The 17,393-nt window shown below is 31.1% G+C and overlaps 2 protein-coding genes across 2 annotated transcripts; one reads left to right on the forward strand and one right to left on the reverse strand.

Moving 5' to 3' along the window:
- Positions 1-1,146: 1,146 nt before the first annotated feature.
- Positions 1,147-4,886, reverse strand: LOC113003650 (eukaryotic translation initiation factor eIF1). The gene is made up of 3 exons (XM_039457502.1): positions 4,648-4,886; positions 4,054-4,211; positions 1,147-2,462 (listed from the first exon to the last, which is right to left on the reverse strand). Exons 1-3 carry the CDS (start codon positions 4,673-4,675, stop codon positions 2,316-2,318), a joined length of 333 nt encoding a protein of 110 aa, XP_039313436.1. The 5' UTR covers positions 4,676-4,886; the 3' UTR covers positions 1,147-2,315.
- A 1,701-nt stretch (positions 4,887-6,587) lies between these two features.
- Positions 6,588-17,006, forward strand: LOC105207746 (nuclear RNA export factor 1). The gene is made up of 10 exons (XM_026134042.2): positions 6,588-6,654; positions 7,188-7,534; positions 7,871-7,957; positions 9,520-9,763; positions 11,200-11,393; positions 11,484-11,596; positions 12,830-12,866; positions 12,951-13,180; positions 15,960-16,128; positions 16,231-17,006. The coding sequence occupies exons 1-10, from the start codon at positions 6,588-6,590 to the stop codon at positions 16,672-16,674; spliced, it is 1,932 nt and encodes a 643-aa protein (XP_025989827.1). The 3' UTR covers positions 16,675-17,006.
- Positions 17,007-17,393: the final 387 nt, after the last annotated feature.

Here is a 17,393-nt window from a genome sequence, read left to right on the forward strand (position 1 = left end):
GTGAACTTCCTCGCGCGCCACTTTTGAATCTGATAGATTTTTAGGTGCTTTCGTCGTTCTCCGGAAAATCCATGAAAAGTTTATCAAGATGGAGCCTGGCGAAAATTCGACACTTGAATTTTTTAATCGTAAAAGAAAAAAATATACTTGTTTTTTTTCGGAAAATATATAAAATACTATTGAATCGATAACACTTGACGAAAGTTCAATATTTGAACGTTAGTAGCCCAAAAAAGAAAAACGGGAGGCATTAAAGATATTTATCTTGTTGCTGACTCTCATTGACTTCACTGTTTATTTTCTCTTTGCTCATTATCGATTACTTTCTATTCTTCTATTAATTAATCTGTAAGTAGTTTAAGTTTAAGTAAGATAAGTTTAATTTTTTAAATGACATACTAATTTAATTTTTGAAACAAGAAAAAATGAATATAATATAGAAACATGTATGTCTTGATTGTACACTTTAAAAGGAAACTATCTTTCCACGAATTTCTTAAACTGCAAGAAAAATAGAAAATAATTTCAATTTTTCTATATATTTTCCTATTAATTTTTCTTTTTCTTTAACTTCGTGAAATACAATTTCTTGTAATTTTATTTTATTCTTTTTCTCGCTGAAAAAACGCATGTTTTTTTTCTTTGAATAAACAAACCCGCGTATCAGAAATTCGTTTTTCTAATAATTTTAACTCTTCACAATATCTCATTTGGCACATTGAAAACTGCGATACTCTATATGTATTGTTCCTCGAATAAACAGCAAAATTTTTGTTACGTAATACACGTAACCAAAGATTAAAAATAAATACTTTATACTTGATCTCACTAGCATTTTATAATATTTTGCTATCGTGTCTCTTGTTAAATTAATTCAGAGAAACCAGGATTTCTGGGAAATAGCAATTGTAACAAGCTCAATCGATAAACAACGATAGCTTATCTAACGATTTTTTTCATGAACTACATCGTGCGTTTAACACTCGTATATTCGCGATCACATAGCGATAGATATTAATTACGATAAAGTTATAAACTCTTCACAACTTCAATTTACTGTCTACTATCTTTATACTGTTATACGAACACTAAAAAGTTATTATATTATTTGATGAAGGAGGAACGTTTCCTTGTCCATACAACTGGTTTTACATTGGGTAAGCAAAAAATTAATATATTTCTAAAATATTCAATTTTCCATACATAGTTGACAGGTTTAACAACAGCAACTTCGACCTTGTAGAATTGGAACAAAAATGAAGAGGAGGGAGAACATGGTCGTACCATATCCTATATTTATTTACTCATTTAATTATCTATTTAAAACAGCCACATTTTATTAATTCCCATTACTATTATTTCAAAACAATTCATCATTTATTACTGCCTTAAAAAAGAGGAAAAAGCAAGAGCGAAGACGTGATACTGGGCTGAGTGGGGAGGTAAGGGGCGAAGGATATCCTCTACACAAAAGGAAGAATCGAAAATTGGCCCTACACAAATATTCAACAAATCACAATAAAAGATAAGCGTGGAAAACGCTGTTTCTCTTAAATTTTCTCGATACAAACGTAAAAAGAAAGAAAAAAATTCTTATCATTTTCACTAAGAGATGAAAGGATGTGAAGAAGAGTACGGTGGACACGAGGAGAGAGCCGAGTCGATTGACCTACAGCTTTACCGCCTTCTCGAAACACGTCTATCGCGCCCAGATACATACTACCTAATGCAAAAACGAACATCCATCCGGTGCTGCTAGTTACCGCTCATTCATCTATGCCTCTCCTCTGCCTCTTCCTCCTCTTCCTCCTTTTGTTCCTCGATGTTTATCAAAATCAGATGTGTCCTATCCACTGCTGCAAGGCAGGAGATTCCTACCTTAACGCTCGCTATCACCTAACATAAGGCTTACAGTGTGACGTATTGCTTCTTTTTTTTTATCTCAAGAAAAAGATTCAGATTAGAATAGATATATTGCCTACGGGTATATACGCCAGTTATATGCCTATATATCTCTCTTTTCTTCCTCCTTTCTTTTATTCGCCTCTATCTTCTATCGTTTACTTCCCTCTCCGTTTCGTTTGTTTCTTTTTTTATTATTGAAATATATATGCGCGCGTATGTATATATATTGTGTGTATATATATATGTTGACGTGATAGTATAATCGGGATATCCCACGAGAGGAGTAGTTTAGTGAGTGATATACAGATTCAATTTGAGACGATCATGTAGCGCTGACGAGGGGCGAAGCTTGTCTGCTGTTGTTGTAGGTTGTGGCATTGGATGGTGATATTGTTGCTGTTGTTAGTCAATTAAAAACCATGGACCTTGAGCTGGTCAGGTTTTGCCAGACCTGACTTTGTCAGCCACTGGCATATATTCTCTCGCTGGTCCCCCTGCAGCTGCAGCACCTCCCCGTACTCCGGGTGTTCTATTACTGTCCCATTGCAGGCAAACTCCTGTAAAAACACATAATACAACGTAAAATATCATGGAAATAACATGATCAGTCAAAAACGGTTTTTTTCCAAAGAGACTTTTTATCTAGGTGATTTGCTTCCATAGAATATCAGTTCTTTTATCTCCTAAAGGAATGCAACCAAAACCATCCCAGATATACTTATCTCTCACAGAGATAATTACAAATAGTTGTAGCCTCTCCATCACAGTTTCAATAACTTTAAAGGAATAGTCATATTGTAAACAACAAATTACAAATACTAGATCACAAATTTTAATTATGTAACAATTCAATATTTTAAAAACATGACATTACAAAATTATGATATAAAGTACCTGAGCTCAATATGATCTATTTATTTATAAAAAGCCCAACAGTTATGGTTAAATTTTGATGCTAATATTTCTTATAATTTTACCTTTGTACATTGGAAAAATTATCAGCATAAAATTTTATTGTGGTAACTTAAAACTATTAAAGCTTTTTAATTAGTTGTGTTTTCATTTTTGTCTATTACCATTCATTACCACTTATTACCATTTTATTAAAATTCCCTTTATTTAATAGTTTATAGTTTTAAAAACTTTAATAATACAAACCTCACTTTATTTATTTTACTTTTTAAAAACTCTTTAATAAAATTTCTAAAAATACAGAATTTAAAAAGCTATTTATCAAAAATTTTCAAAAGCATAATTTTTAATTTTAATAGTTCTTAAAAAATAATATAAATTAAGATTTTTTCTGTTAGTATGAGGTGAATAAGATCTTGCACTGAATAAGACTAATTTTTAAATAAATTTTATTAAATTTAATTGTTTTCAAAAATAAAAACAAAAACCCTATTTAATAATTTTTAAAAACAAACTTTTAAAAGCTCCACTAATGCAAAGCAAACTTAATTATGTTCTAAAAAATAAAATTTAAAAAACCCTATCTAAATAATTTTCAAAAAATAAAATAAGTTGGGTTCATTCAACCAGGGTACCTTAGAAATACTAGATGTTAATAAATAAAGGTATATAAAATATATCAATTTTGTATAAATCCATCTTATTCCATAAAATATTTGCTATAACTGATCAAAGTTTGACTTGTTAATACAATTGTATGAGATAATTATTTAGAATTATTTATTATGGCATAAAAATATAATTTTTAATATAAAACATCTTTATTTTGTTTTAGGAACAAATAGCATCAAAGTGGGAATGTTACATATTTTTTATTTAATATCAAACATTGATAATTCATTCAACAATGAACAAAACCATGAACAATCAAGTTATCAATGATAATCATTACTCTTAAATTAAAACAAAAACTATTCCCCTATTTTTATTATAATGCCACACTACTTGTACAACACTCAAATGTTATACATTCCTAGGACTTGCAAAACTACATCTATCTAGCCTGTATCACCAGTTGTTTGCATCAGACCTATTTTTAGAGTTTTGCCTGACCAGTCGGTAGTGGGAGGAAACGCGCTGACGATGGCGGAGGAGGCAGGAGGGTATGATCGGCAGAGGTCGCCCTCCCCCTCCACTCGATGAAAAAATAGAAGAGGAAAGGGAACCGTGGCTCACCTTTTTACATGCTCTCACGATTTTCTTCAAGTCATATTCCGAGGAGAGTCCTTGCACCGTTGTTAAGGTTTTGCGACCATTCCGCTGCTGGATCCTTATATGAACGAGACCGTCCTGGACGTCATCGTCTGAACCCTTGATTGCATCTGCAAAGGGGTCTACGAACACACAGTAATGGGTCAGGTAGAGAGAGAGAGAGAGAGAGAGAGAGAGAGAGAGATGGCGGGAGAGGGGGGGGGAGAAAGAGGCGGAGAGTCAATGAAATAGACGCGCGATCCCACGGCATGCGTCAGGATGGCGGATGATTGCGCAGGATGATGCAAGGAAGGCCCACGCGCGCGTTAGCTTGCTTTCTCGCGAAGCAACGCCGTCGCCATTTTGATCGGCACTCTCGAGAGGGGCCTTGCGAGAGGCGACGGGACATCGTCGTTTTATCGCCCTTGTTCGCGAAGAACGACGACGTGAGAAAGAGAGAGGGAAGACGGCTAGACGAGGGCAACAGAATAAGAAGAAAACGCTGGTAAAGACGGTCGATGGGAAAACGAAGCGCGAGGGTAGAAGGAAAGGCGTGATAATGCGCGTTTCGTTACTTACCGAATGTGTTGAGATTCTGGATGGACATACGACAAACAAAAGAGATCCCTCGGATGATATAGAGCTGCGGAGCGCAGACGATGATCGACTAGGGAGCAGGTCGTGGAGAGACGTTGCCAGAGATCAGCAGCACTCGAACAGCGCGTGGACACCACCGGACAGAACGGAGTAGACAAAACCAAGCGCGATGGCCGTGTACGCAGCCGGAAGTAAAAGTTGCATTTGTCACGGCGCGATGGGTGGGGTTGCGCGCGGTTATCGCGTTCTCAAAGCAAGCTTGAGCCGATCAACGAAAAACGCGATTTGAGAATACTAAAGTCCCTAGAAATAGGCCTATTTGATGCTTTGACTATAGGTTTGTTCGAGTTGCTTGAAATCCCCAAAAATTTTTGCACTCGAGATGAGATAAATATATATTCGATCGTAAGAAAGAGAGAGACGACAAAGAAATTAATTCAAAAAGGGCAGCAACACGAACAGGCCTTATATACTCTGGGGTAGAGTCCTATATAAAGAGAGAAGCGACATCGAACCCCCACCACAACCTTCAGTATCCAATTGAGTCCTCCACCGCCAATTTGGGACCGCTCTAACGTCATCAAACACCATTCGTATCATTCTGCAAACAGCTGTGGTCACAATATGGCTGCTCGCTTAGCCAATCAAGTATCAATCAGATTACCAATCAGAGCTTTAGACATCAATGTCGCTTCTCTCTTTATATAGGACTCTACTCTGGAGGTCGATCATCCGTTTGTTTTCTGTTCCTGAACTCTCTAAATAATAGCGTTTTTCATTGGGAAAACTAGTGCGCACTGAATGTGCACTTGCTACAAATAATTGGGCGTTTCCATTGGCACCGTCATCGCGCAAACCGAAACGTCCAATTGCCAGCGGCGAGTGCAAACTCAGTGCGCACTAGTTTTCCCAATGAAAATCGCTATAAGTGTACACTTAAAATGAAATAGATAGATGTTTCAAAGTTAACGAAAGCAAGAAGGAACGTTCCAGTGCAGTCTAGTGCAGGAATAGAAAACAAGCCTAAGGTTTGTTCTAGTTGCTTGAAATCCCCAAAAATTTTTGCACTCGAGATGAGATAAATATACCGTTTGTTTTCTGTTCCTGAACTCTCTAAATAAGTGTACACTTAAAATGAAATAGATAGATGTTTCAAAGTTAGCGAAAGCAAGAAGGAACGTTTCAGTGCAGTCTAGTGCAGGAATAGAAAACAAGCCTATATATTCGATCGTAAGAAAGAGAGATGACTCGTGCCCACAGGACGCGGCAAGACTTGCCGCGCGGCGGAAGTTGGCATGGTAGCCAATCATGAAGTTGAACTCGATCCAACTTTTGCCGCGAGGCGGAAATTACATCCAGGCGAACGAGACGTTGATTGGCCATCGAAATATTCCTCAGCCAACTTCTGCCGCGCGGCAAGTCTTGCCGCGTCCTGTGGGCACGAGGCAAGAGACGACAAAGAAATTAATTCAAAAAGGGCAGCAACACGAACAGGCCTATAGTCAAAGGTGCGCATTAATTCAGAGAGTTCAGGAACAGAAAACAAACGGAAAAACGCTATAGAGATTTCATTTTTCACCTTTTTACCCTAAGATAAAAGTTAGGTGATCAACCCCTAGATGTCACTTGCAGTCATTTGTGTAATTTGTGTTCAATCCGTGTGTTCGTTAACAAGACAAGACTGTGTTATTCCACTTTTATGTTTTTGATTCCATTGTCGAATATTTGAAATTCTACTTTATTAAACCCACATTGAAGAGTATATATCGTTCCCGCGACACAGTAAAGGAACGGGTATCATTTTTGACAGAACCTATGGGTTGCAAAGAGTTTCGCGGAGTTGAGGTTAAGAGGTAGAATTCCGCGAAGCCATTTCACTATTTAGTTTAAATTTGTTGTGAATCTTGTACGCTTGAAGAAAAATGCCGAAAAAGTCAAACAAATCATGGGGTGATCGTGGAAATATCCGAGGAAACGAGGCTTACTTCGGTGAGTATTATCTCCCGTTTCGCGATCTCTCTACGTCGATTCGAGCTCACTATTGTGTTAAACCCACGATATATCGATATACTTACGTTTTGCGCTTCCGACATGCACTCTTAATATGCTGATATTTTCTTCCGCGTCCACTTATCTGCATGCTTGTTCGCTCCATCTTATTTTTATGTGCGAGAGCATTAGATCACTAGGCTCGCACGCAAAAAAAAAAAGAAAAACAAATGGACACTGTACGAGATCCAAAGCTGCATAGTTTAACCAGAGAAAAAATTTTTATATATAACTGTATATTATACATAATTATATATTTATTTATATATGACCATATATATGGATATATATATATATATATATATATATGGATATATTTTATATATAATTATATATAAAAAATTTTTTCTGGGAAGTCTAAATATTAATATGTTATAATTTTAATTTATTTTGCAAGGACATGAATATGTATAATATATCCTTAAAATAATCATCTTATGTAATTTTACTATTTCATGATTGTTCATTTTTAGGTCATGATGATCGTGTAAGAAGAAATGAAGGGAGAGATGCTGGAATTCATATTAATTCCATCAAGCATCATGTTTCATTTAAAACTTTTAGACCTAATAATAGGGATATGTCACACAATTTGTCGTTGATGAATTTGGATGAGGATATTTCGATGTTCAGTAGTTCCAACAATAATACAAGGCAAGTAGTAATCAACCAGAGAGATAGACATAGGGGTGACAGGGCTTGGGAAACCCAATCTCGTAGAAGGTATAGTCTTATGTCAAATAGAAATTTCAAGGGAGGCCAAGTGGGTTTTAGATTGCAGCCTCTTCACATAAGCCAATCCAATTGGTATAAAATCATAGTAAGTGTATTTTTATAATATTATATTACATTTAATTATGTATATATGGATGAAAATAAATTCCTACTTGTATTTTATACATAGAAAAAAGAATTTATTTTCTTTGTTTTAACAATATTTTTACTTTTAAAATGTTAAATATTGAAATGATAGTATTGTAGCAGTGTGGTGGATGCAACATAATAAAATATGTGAGATTTGTTCTCTTGGAATTATAGGATTTGAATAAACATTGTATAAGCAAGATTATTATTTCTTGTATGAGCAAAAAAGTAATTTCTTGTTTATATATAACACAATGATTTTTAAATTGATATCAATATTTTTTGTTTGTAGATACCATATGGTCATAAGTACGAAAAGGATTATGTTATAAATACTCTCTTGAATTACATTGCACCTGAAGTATTTGTTCCATTAACAGTAAGTGATACTTTTCTTTCTTAAAAAATTTATATTTTTTATTCAATATATACTTTAAAGAAACAAGTATATTCTAAGAATATTTTAAGAATATCAATTGATATTCTTAAGTAGATTGATATTTTTGGATCATTTGATATTCATGTTCTGATACTTTGCATATATATTGTGCAAGTTCCTATCTCTACTGTACAGTAATTCAAAGTATATGCTAAGAACATCCTGCAGTTTTTACTATGGGACAATACTATGAAGATTCTATATGATACTATATGAGGGCAAATCAATAAGTATTTGTGCTTGAAGACAGGTCGTGTTGCTGATACAAGTTGGCATTATCATCATGTACTACCATTCAAACGACACAATTTCAGAGTGATTTATGTGATAGTTTTGATTTGACAGCAATTTGTAGTGAGCATATTTGGTATTTTTTTATGTTTTTTGTATATAATATCTATTATATATCTACAATATCTATAATGTTATACAAAATTTTTATAAAATTTTCCCAGTAAAAATAATATATTTTTGTAACATTTTAAAAAACATTTTTTGGAAATTTTCCAGTGGTTACCCATCAGAGTATCATACATATATTCCTTGAAAGACACTTGTCAGAATTTTAATCATTTTGGGCGCCCAACCATTTTGTTTGACAGTTATTTGTATCAGTCAATGTCATTGTTTTTGTAAAAATAGAAAAAATTGAATATTGTAATTATGATTAAATTCTTGCATTTGAAAAATGCCTAATCAAATCAAAGCTGAGTGTCTGACATATATATGTACATATATAGTACCCAAAATGGCAAAAATTTTGACAAATGTCTCTCAAGGCATGTCAATACAATTGTAGTACTAAGTACCAGAATGGTTTTGACGAATAATCCTATCTTCATGTTGAAACTCAAAACTTTTCAAACAACCTATGTATATAAAGGGTTCGGCCATATGTCGAAAAAAATTTAAAAAGACATTTTAAATAATAAAATAAAATGAAAATCAAAAACAAAATTGCAATTAAGAATTAATTTTTTAAATTATAAATGTTTAAATATTTATAAAAAAAATGCAAGTGATTATTTAAACATTTATAATTAAGAAACGATCTTAGTCGCATTTTTTTTAATTTTTGTTTTTTATTTTATCATCTAAAATCATTCCTTAATATTTCTTCTACCTGTTATTAAATGCTCTGTATACTTAATATAATATTTATATTGATAAATATTAGTATAAATTTGAAAAGAAGAAATATATATATATGTATATTATATATATATATATAAAACTTGCTGCAGTCGAATATATGTATATAGCGTTTCGACTGCAATAGGTTTGAATCCCATTCGAGATAGAATAATTACGTCACATGTTGAAACCATCCAATTAAAATATAAAATAGAGCATGTAACGTCATTAATCAACTTCGATTTAAGTTCAAACCTTCTGCGATTGAAAACGTTAATAAATATACATATATAAATAATTGGACAAGTAAAAATGAATGAAAAGATTGAAATCATAAATCCTTGCTAAAATAAAAAATTTATTTGCAGTACAAAATAATAGGAAACAATGCTAGTTTTTATGTGGATGATTATAAGACAGCAAGTGCATTATTAAATTGCGATCACAAGATTATGATGAGCAATGGATACAAACTGCAAGTCAAGGTACAACCAGGACTTCCGATCTGCGAAATAGATGATAAATTGAAGGAGCGATTAAAGCAGGCGATGGTTAAGAGATATGTACAAGAAACGAATGCTTTGGATTTGTCTAAGTTTTATCTTGATCCTGGTAAGAATAAATTGAAGGTTCTTCCTACAAAAACTAAACAAATTCAAAAAGTTAAATTTTTTTAAGAAACAAAAGAGTTTATCTTTGAACTATTAATTGTATAAATAATGATTTTCTTCGAATTTATAGTAATAAGAACAAAATTGTAGACTTTTATTAATATTTTGAAGCTACAATTAAAAATAAAAAATTTCTGAACTTACTTGGTTCTTGTAAAAATATATTTTATATTTGTTACTTATTTATATTTATATTTTTTGTTTTCTATGTGATTCTTACTGAAACAAAATTGTTCACAATGTGGCGCTACTAATAGAGACTGATTTGATATCATAATACAAATAAAAAAAAAATGGACTTGTTTGATCTTGGACTTGTTTGAAACTCTTCAATTGTGAAATCATAAATAAATATATTAAAAATAATATATATGTATATAGTTTACTGGAAAGAAACCGAAAAAATTTTTAGGAAGTTTATTTCTTATTCTTAAAAATTATGGATTTTTACGAAATTTTATTGGCATTTAGGAAATTTTTTAGATTTTTAAAATTTAAATTCTATCTGTAATTCTATCTCTTTTTCTTATAAAGTGATTTTTTGATCATATTTTTCTTGATAATGCATAATTGATTAACAATAAATATGCTATATACATTCATATGTAAAAACACGAATATATGTATATGTATTATAATACATATACATACATTCATGTTTATTCTTTAATAACTTGTGAGTTTTTAATAAAAATATTAACAGTGGAAAGTTGGAAAGTGATTTTTTTCGTGAGACTGTCAAAATCCCTGTACACTATTGTTAGTACATTTATTTTTTAAATTGGTACTATATAGTAAATCTATTTTACAACACTACCAATAAAAATAGTTTAAGTCTTTGTTAAAATTATGTGATATGGATAAAAAAGAAGTACCCCCATCACATGATTTTAACACAGACTTGAACCATTTTTATCAGCAGTAATGTAAAATAGATGTGCTATGTGTATCAATTTCAAAAATATTAGTTATAGCAGAAAACAGTACATCGTTCTTGACGTGTGTTTAATTACTTTTTGAATTCTCTATTTTTATTGAACTAAATTCATACATTGTGGATAAATCATCATGTGTCATATTTACTTCTTTTTAGTATTTTCTTAAATTAAATATTCAAAACTTACTCCGCTTTGTAATTGTATGATTAAGAAGCATTAAAATATAAATATAATATAATAAGTATAATATAATAAATTTATTTTTAAAGCTGTTAAAAAATTCTTTATTTTTACTTGAAATTTTGAATAAAATTTTGAAGTTCGAGAATTCTTGCAGAATTTTTGTACAAAATTTGAGTAAACACCCTGTATTAATTAAATATGCTAATTAACTTATGCATGTGTGAAGTTTTAACTTGTGCATGTGTTTGTCTTACAGAACTTTATTCTGATTACTTTTGTGCGTTGTTCCACCCTATTATTTTGACGACTGTGATGGATATTGTGGGAGAACACATACCGAATTTAGAAGCCCTCAACCTGGAAGGTAATAAGATGCAAAACATCGAGAGGCTCGCTGTGCTAAGTAAGAAATTCTCCAAATTGAAGATTCTTTATATCGGCGATAATAAGGTGAGTGTAAATAAAAAGAGGTAAGAAAAATGATGACAATCAGTAACATAGCGTTCGGTTTTAATGATTTAAGCTAATTGCGTATTTTAGATTAGAAACATTAATCAGCTAGATTCCATTAAGAATCTAAAATTGGTTGAATTGAAGTTAACAGGAAATCCTGTCTGTAACAAATATAAATCTCGGCAAAATGACTATGTTGGGTAACGTATTGTTCTAACATAATTTTTTTCTTTCCCTGAGAAATAGGGAGTATCAAAAATAATCTGTTAATCTGTTCGCGAGATAGTACTTCAGCAGCGATTACATTGACCTTATGTTTACTTTAATAACTTTATAAGTTGGACATTTTTAAACAGTTTCTAGAGGTGTGCGGGTACCCGAGATTTCGAGTTTAGGTCGGGTCGAGAATTTTTTCGGGATCGGGTTGGGACTCGAAAGTTTGTAAAGTTTGGGTACCTAAAAAATTTCGGGTACCCAAAACTTACGGGTACCCGAAATCGAGTCGGGTCCCGAAATCAGATCGGGGCTTAAAATTGAAACGGAATCCTAAAATTTTGTAAATTTTGAGTACTTGGATCTAAAGTCAGGTCAAGTAGCGGTCAGAGATCTAGATACTTTATACACTGATGTGAGAAAAAAATTACTAAATTTACATAAGGCATTTCGTTTATATTGAATTACTAAATGAATTGACTACTTTGAATATTGCCAATGAAATATTTACTTACAGTACATAAGTATTTACTCAATAAAAAATGATAATTAAATTGGTGGTCACTCCTTGTACTAAATAAATATATATTTGCGTTCGGAAAAAAATTTATTGGGACAATATTCAAACAAATAATTATTAAAATTTAGTAATTTTTTCTCACATCAATGTATAAAGTATATAGTGTATATAGTGTATAAAGTATAATGTATAAAGATTTATGTCCACTTCTTGACCCAATTTTAGATCCGAGTACTTAAAATTTACCAAGTTTTGGGATTTCTCGATTTCGGGTTTAGACAGAATTTTGGGACCCGACTCGATTTCGGTTCCCGACTCAATTTCGGGTCCCGACTCGATTTTGGGTACCCGTAAGTTTTGGGTACTCGAACTTCACAAACTTTTGGGTCTCGATCCGATCCCGAAAAAAAAATCCCGACCCGACCCGACCCGAAGCTCGGGTACCCGTAATTTCGAGTACACGCACACCCCTAACAGTTTCATTAGCTCAAATAGAACATTTATTAGTACATTGTTAAATTGCAAGTTTTTATTAAGTTATTGTTGTTACATCGTTAAAATTTTGTACAAAATGTTATGCGATTAATTTTTAAATATTTGGAATTAATAAACAGTTTACTTTCTTTTCCTATATTATTTAATAATAAAACTTTTTTTTGTCATTCATTATTCGACCAAGTGGACTTTCTTTCAATTATAGCGATATTCGGAGTAGATTTCCGAAGCTGCTGCGTTTGGTGAGTATTATACATGTTGTTACATTATACATAATCGAAATACTATATTTTGTCATATAACATGAATTACGCTGTTTTTGACAGGACGGTATAGAATTGCCACGACCGATTGTCTTCGATGTAGTTGACGACGCTGTCAAAATTCCTCCGTCACAGAGAATGTTTGTCGTTAATGCAAAAGTACAAGAAATCGCAAGTCAGTTCTTACAACAGTATTTCACAATATTTGATAATGAGAATCGACAACCTCTACTTGACGCGTATGATGAACATGCATACTTTACTATGACGATACCAACTTCTTTCAATAATAAGTAAGTGTTCAACATTGTACTTTATTTTCTCTTCAAGTATGTTTGTGTTATAGATATATTCTTAACATTACATAAAAAAAAGAACATTTTTGTTTGGAGAGTATCTTTATTTTTGAAATGTTGAATATTAGAATAAGATTTACAGAGTGTACCAGTAGAATCCGGACAAATCCATTGTGAGTTTTCAGAATCATTTATTTTAATAAAAAATAACAATCGTATGAAAAATATTTTTATATTTGGGTTAGGGCATTCTTAAAAAACAATGTTATTCTATATAGCCCCCCCTCTACTTCGATGACTGCTTCAATTTTGGGTCGAAAGCGCGCGCATGCTTTTATTAAAAATTCCTTCACCATACACGCGAATGATGCCTCAATAGCGGCTTTCAGCGATGCAACGTTAGGATGTCGAGTCTTGTTGGAGTGTCCCTCAAACAAGCAACACACGAAATAATCCAGCGGATAAAGTCCAGGCTGTTAGCAGGCCAAAATGCCTTACTTCAACACATTCTCATGTTTTCGAAGAACCGATTCTGCACTAAGTGGCCGTCTAAGAACCTTCTTCGGTCCTTTTGGAAGCCGTATAGCGATGAATAATGTCGTAAACTGTCGATTTCGGGTAATTGGAGAATTTTATTCCGAATACGGTACGTCCCGCGCGAAGATTTTCAACAAGCATGGCTCTCCGGTTATATTCTGGACACTGCTTAACCAGCTTGGCCATGACAAATTTATGTTTTTGTTCTTAATGGATGAGGCTTACTTGAATGCTATCTAGTTGCCGGCTCATAAGTTATTATATGGCGAAAATTTTAATTTGAAAATTGTCTGGATTTTACTGGTATACCCTATATATAGTATTGAACAGATATAACTTGCATAACTTGGCTGTGGTGTTAAAATATTACACGTTTAGGTGGCTTATTTTTATGGAATATATTCTTAATATAGTTAATCTGAAAAAATAAACCACTAAGTACAAAAAACATTTTTATTTATTATAACATAAAGCCTTAAAAAATCTTCAATAAAATTGAAAAAAGTCTTGAGTCATTTTGGTTAAACTTTGATAACGTCGGGTTAAATAAAGAAATTTTGTATAATTTTATCAAAAAAAATATATTTTGATTATTTAATAATAATTTTCATGTGTTGAAAGAAAAAAAATATTAAAAGATAAACATTTACAATATCTTCACACCAAGAATTAAATTTTTTTAATACTATTATTTTAACAATTATAAAGTATATTTTTTAGAGGATTATTACATGTAAAAATAGTATAATATTTTGCTGCAACTTAAGATTATTAAATTCTTTAATAAAGATATTAAATTACATAGATTAGACCAAGGCGAATTGGATCATTATAAATTTTGAGACAATTATCATTAATTTTTTATTTCTTATGATCTGTTTTATCATACTAGTTACTTCTGCATGCTTCTTCTACAGCAGAAACAACAGACAATAATTCTGTATTGCGTATAATTTAGTATCAATTGATCATGTAAACCCAGAGATCATGAGATTTTCAAATAAAATTTCTTGGTAAATTTATCTTTTGTATAAAATCATGATGAATTTTGTGAGTTTATAACAAAAAGGCTTAATAGGCTCTTTCAAAGAATTTATTAATTTATTTTTATTTTTTTAAATTTGTATTTCTTTTAAACTGATGATTCGCTTTGCCCCCAATGTTAGGACACATCGGATAATTTTCTTTTCTTAATTTGTTTTGTTATGCAATAAGAAATACCGTGTTTATGTATTATTTTATTATATAAAATTCAAGTCAAATATCTAAAGAATAAAAATTTATAATAAAACTTACAATTAGTAACAAAACTAGTTTTTAATTTATTTTTTGCCTATGAAAAAAATTGATTCGATTCGCCTCAATTTACCTTTTACAACATATTTTTACTCATAAAATGATAATTAAATAGAATCCAGATTGGGAAAAATTAATATAAAAAAAATAAATCAAATTATAATTAATGGTTCATAAAATTTACTTATATTAAAAGTTGTATGAACAAAAAATTAACTGAATTGTTAAAAAATTAACTTAAAGTTAAATTGAATTTTTATTTTGAAAACATTATTTATATTAAAATAGACTATCGTAATATTTTAAAATTAGATTAATTTAAATACCAAAACAATTACAATATAGATCATCAAATTTAATATTTTATTTGTAAATTAAATTTATATAAAATAAATATTGTTTTTTTACTATGTGAAAGAAAAAATTATAAATTATTTTAACTTTTTCTTTTGCATAGGTAAATTTTTAACTTAAGATAAAAGTTAAGTTAATGTTCATGTAGTTTAAAAATAACTAGTTGAAATTTAAAATAAATTTATTTTATATTAATTAAGTTGAAAATTATTAACTTTTAACTTTATTATTTAATACCGGAACAACGATGGCCGGACAATTAATTGTTGCGATTTTATTATGTTAGTCGAAGCGTGTATTATGTTGAGAATGACTCCAAAGAGAGTCGAAACGTTCATTTTGTTTGTAATTGACATATAGAATAAACTTTTCTTGTGCGCACTGATGACAGCGCTGACTCTCATTAGCCTTGACAATACTTTTCGTTTTAAATCTCGAGAGTCTTTTTAAATTGTAAATTGCTTTTTATTATTTAATGTTTAATTTTTTACTTAATTACTACTCAATTCTGAATAGGATATCTTAGTTTTACTTTGATGCTAATTTTTTTTGTATATTGAGTACAACTAAAATTATTTTTGTCATGCAGATTATATGAGTATAGCAAGGGAAATCGGAACTTATTCAGAATAAACGACAGGATCAAAAGACAAAAATTATTGAAATACGGTAGATTGTATGTAGTTTCCTTTATGTCACAAATGCCAAGAACAAAACATTTATTGAATACTTTTACAATGGACATCTCTCTTGCTACAGTAAGCATTTGCTACAGTAGTTAATTGTTACTACGAGTAATTGTAGTAATTGTTACATGAGAGATTAAAATAGTCTTATTACAATTGATTATTTATCTACAGCAAGCGATGATGATCATCACAATAACGGGTTACTTCCAAGAACTCGATAACAAAGACGAGCCTATCCGCTACTTCAATCGGACATTTATAATTGTTCCGAAAGGTGAAGGATGTTGTATTCGAAATGAACAGTTGCATATTAGTCAGCCATCTGAGACGCAATTGAAGCAACTTTACCAGCAATTGAGTCAACTGAGCAATCAGCAAACCCAGTTGGCGACACCAGCGCTAGAATCCATAGAAGAGGCAAAGCCTACGGTAATAGAGCTTAGCGATGATATAAAACAGCAGATGACGATAACATTGAGTCAGCAGACGAGTATGAATCTGGAATGGAGTTTGAAGTGTTTACAAGTCGCGCAGTGGAATTACGACAACGCTCTCTCCACCTTTCAAGAATTTTACAAGCATGGACAGTTATCGTTAGAAGTATTTACAAAGTAAACACGTAATGTGAGTAGAAAATTCGTCACTATGATAATAACTCGTAAATCCGAGAGAGGACCTCTTGTAAAACAAACTTTATTCTATTTCTATTTCGTTTATATTTTTATATTTTGTCACAAGTATATTTACTTGTATCTTACATCAAAACCTGGATAAAAGTATTTTATTGCGGATATTTATTGCTTGCCAGTTTTATATTTCTGGCATCAATAATTATTAATTTTTTCAAAGAAAGAAAAGAATGCTTAAGAAAAGAACATTAATATACATCAATATAATTTCATTAAAGAGATATATCTACAATCCGTCTTATTTGAGCTTACAAAATCGCACATAGAATCCTTATGAAAGTTGTTAAAAATCACAATTCTAGTTTTTTGTTGTAATCTCGATGTGTATAAAAAATACTATTTTTTTATGTTGTGATTCTTAACAAATTTCACACACACACACATTTATACGAAATATTAATTAACAGCATCAATGAAACAGCATCAATTAAACTTCTTTAAAAAAATTATATATTATAATTTTTTTAATGAAGATCTTGTGTATGTTTACAATAAAATTAGAACTGTTATTTAATTTAAAATATAAATATATGTATTATTACGTTTGTAATAATATAAATTTTTGATTATAGGTTGATGTAAATCACTATGATCATTATATACGAATTGAAAAGTGAGACTAACTGAATATTCTTTTACTTTTAT

The sequence above is a fragment of the Solenopsis invicta genome, chromosome 14, assembly GCF_016802725.1.
Source record: "Solenopsis invicta isolate M01_SB chromosome 14, UNIL_Sinv_3.0, whole genome shotgun sequence".
NCBI classification, from domain to species: Eukaryota; Metazoa; Arthropoda; class Insecta; order Hymenoptera; family Formicidae; genus Solenopsis; species Solenopsis invicta.

Coding starts and splice junctions, on each gene's coding strand:
- LOC113003650 (XM_039457502.1), bottom strand. CDS start 4,675: ATGTCCATCCAGAATCTCAACACATTCG. Junction 4,212..4,647: donor CCAGAATCTCAACACATTCG/GTAAGTAACGAA, acceptor GTGTGTTCGTAG/ACCCCTTTGCAGATGCAATC. Junction 2,463..4,053: donor TCGTGAGAGCATGTAAAAAG/GTGAGCCACGGT, acceptor GTGTTTTTACAG/GAGTTTGCCTGCAATGGGAC.
- LOC105207746 (XM_026134042.2), top strand. CDS start 6,588: ATGCCGAAAAAGTCAAACAAATCATGGGGTGATCGTGGAAATATCCGA. Junction 11,394..11,483: donor TTTATATCGGCGATAATAAG/GTGAGTGTAAAT, acceptor TGCGTATTTTAG/ATTAGAAACATTAATCAGCT. Junction 12,867..12,950: donor TTCCGAAGCTGCTGCGTTTG/GTGAGTATTATA, acceptor TGTTTTTGACAG/GACGGTATAGAATTGCCACG.